Below are 431 nucleotides of genomic sequence, written 5' to 3'. Positions count from 1 at the left end.
AGGGAAAGAAAGTCTTTTTTAACCTCATAGTCTATGACTATGATGTTCCTCCTCTTTTTGTTTCCTAACCTCGAATTCTATCTGGCCCAATAAAGTAAGAAATAGGATCATAAAAGGACGGAGGGAGTAGCTCCAGATTCCTCCCCCCATCCAGATAGCTGCATTGGTACTTTCACTTCTCAATTCCCTCTCAATAATGGTACCGTCCGAGGAGGGGAGAACGGAGAAGAACCCTGAAGTCCTCAGAGTTCAGAGGCCGGTTCCCGTGTAGAACCACCCCTCTTGTCTTGGCCCTATGGTATCACCCGCTCTCTGCTGATTGGCTGCCGGGGCCCCGCAGTCGGCCTCAGCCCGCCGCGCCGCCCTCAGTACAGCTCCGGCCGCCGCGCCGCCTGGCTCTGGTATTCCTTGTTCTCGGCGGGGCCCGGGGG

The 431-nt window shown here is 55.2% G+C and overlaps 1 protein-coding gene across 1 annotated transcript in view; it reads left to right on the top strand.

Moving 5' to 3' along the window:
• The first annotated feature begins 196 nt into the window (after window positions 1-196).
• TAF15 (TATA-box binding protein associated factor 15) overlaps window positions 197-431 on the top strand; it is a 51164-nt gene continuing 50929 nt past the window's right edge. The window contains exon 1 of the mRNA XM_027774151.1: window positions 197-255. Coding sequence (XP_027629952.1) covers window positions 197-255 — 59 coding nt within the window. The remainder of the gene's footprint in view (window positions 256-431) is intronic.

Source organism: Tupaia chinensis, unplaced genomic scaffold (genome assembly GCF_000334495.1).
Source record: "Tupaia chinensis unplaced genomic scaffold, TupChi_1.0 Scaffold000407_4, whole genome shotgun sequence".
Classification (NCBI taxonomy): domain Eukaryota; kingdom Metazoa; phylum Chordata; class Mammalia; order Scandentia; family Tupaiidae; genus Tupaia; species Tupaia belangeri.
This window is presented reverse-complemented; position numbering and strand designations above follow the sequence as displayed.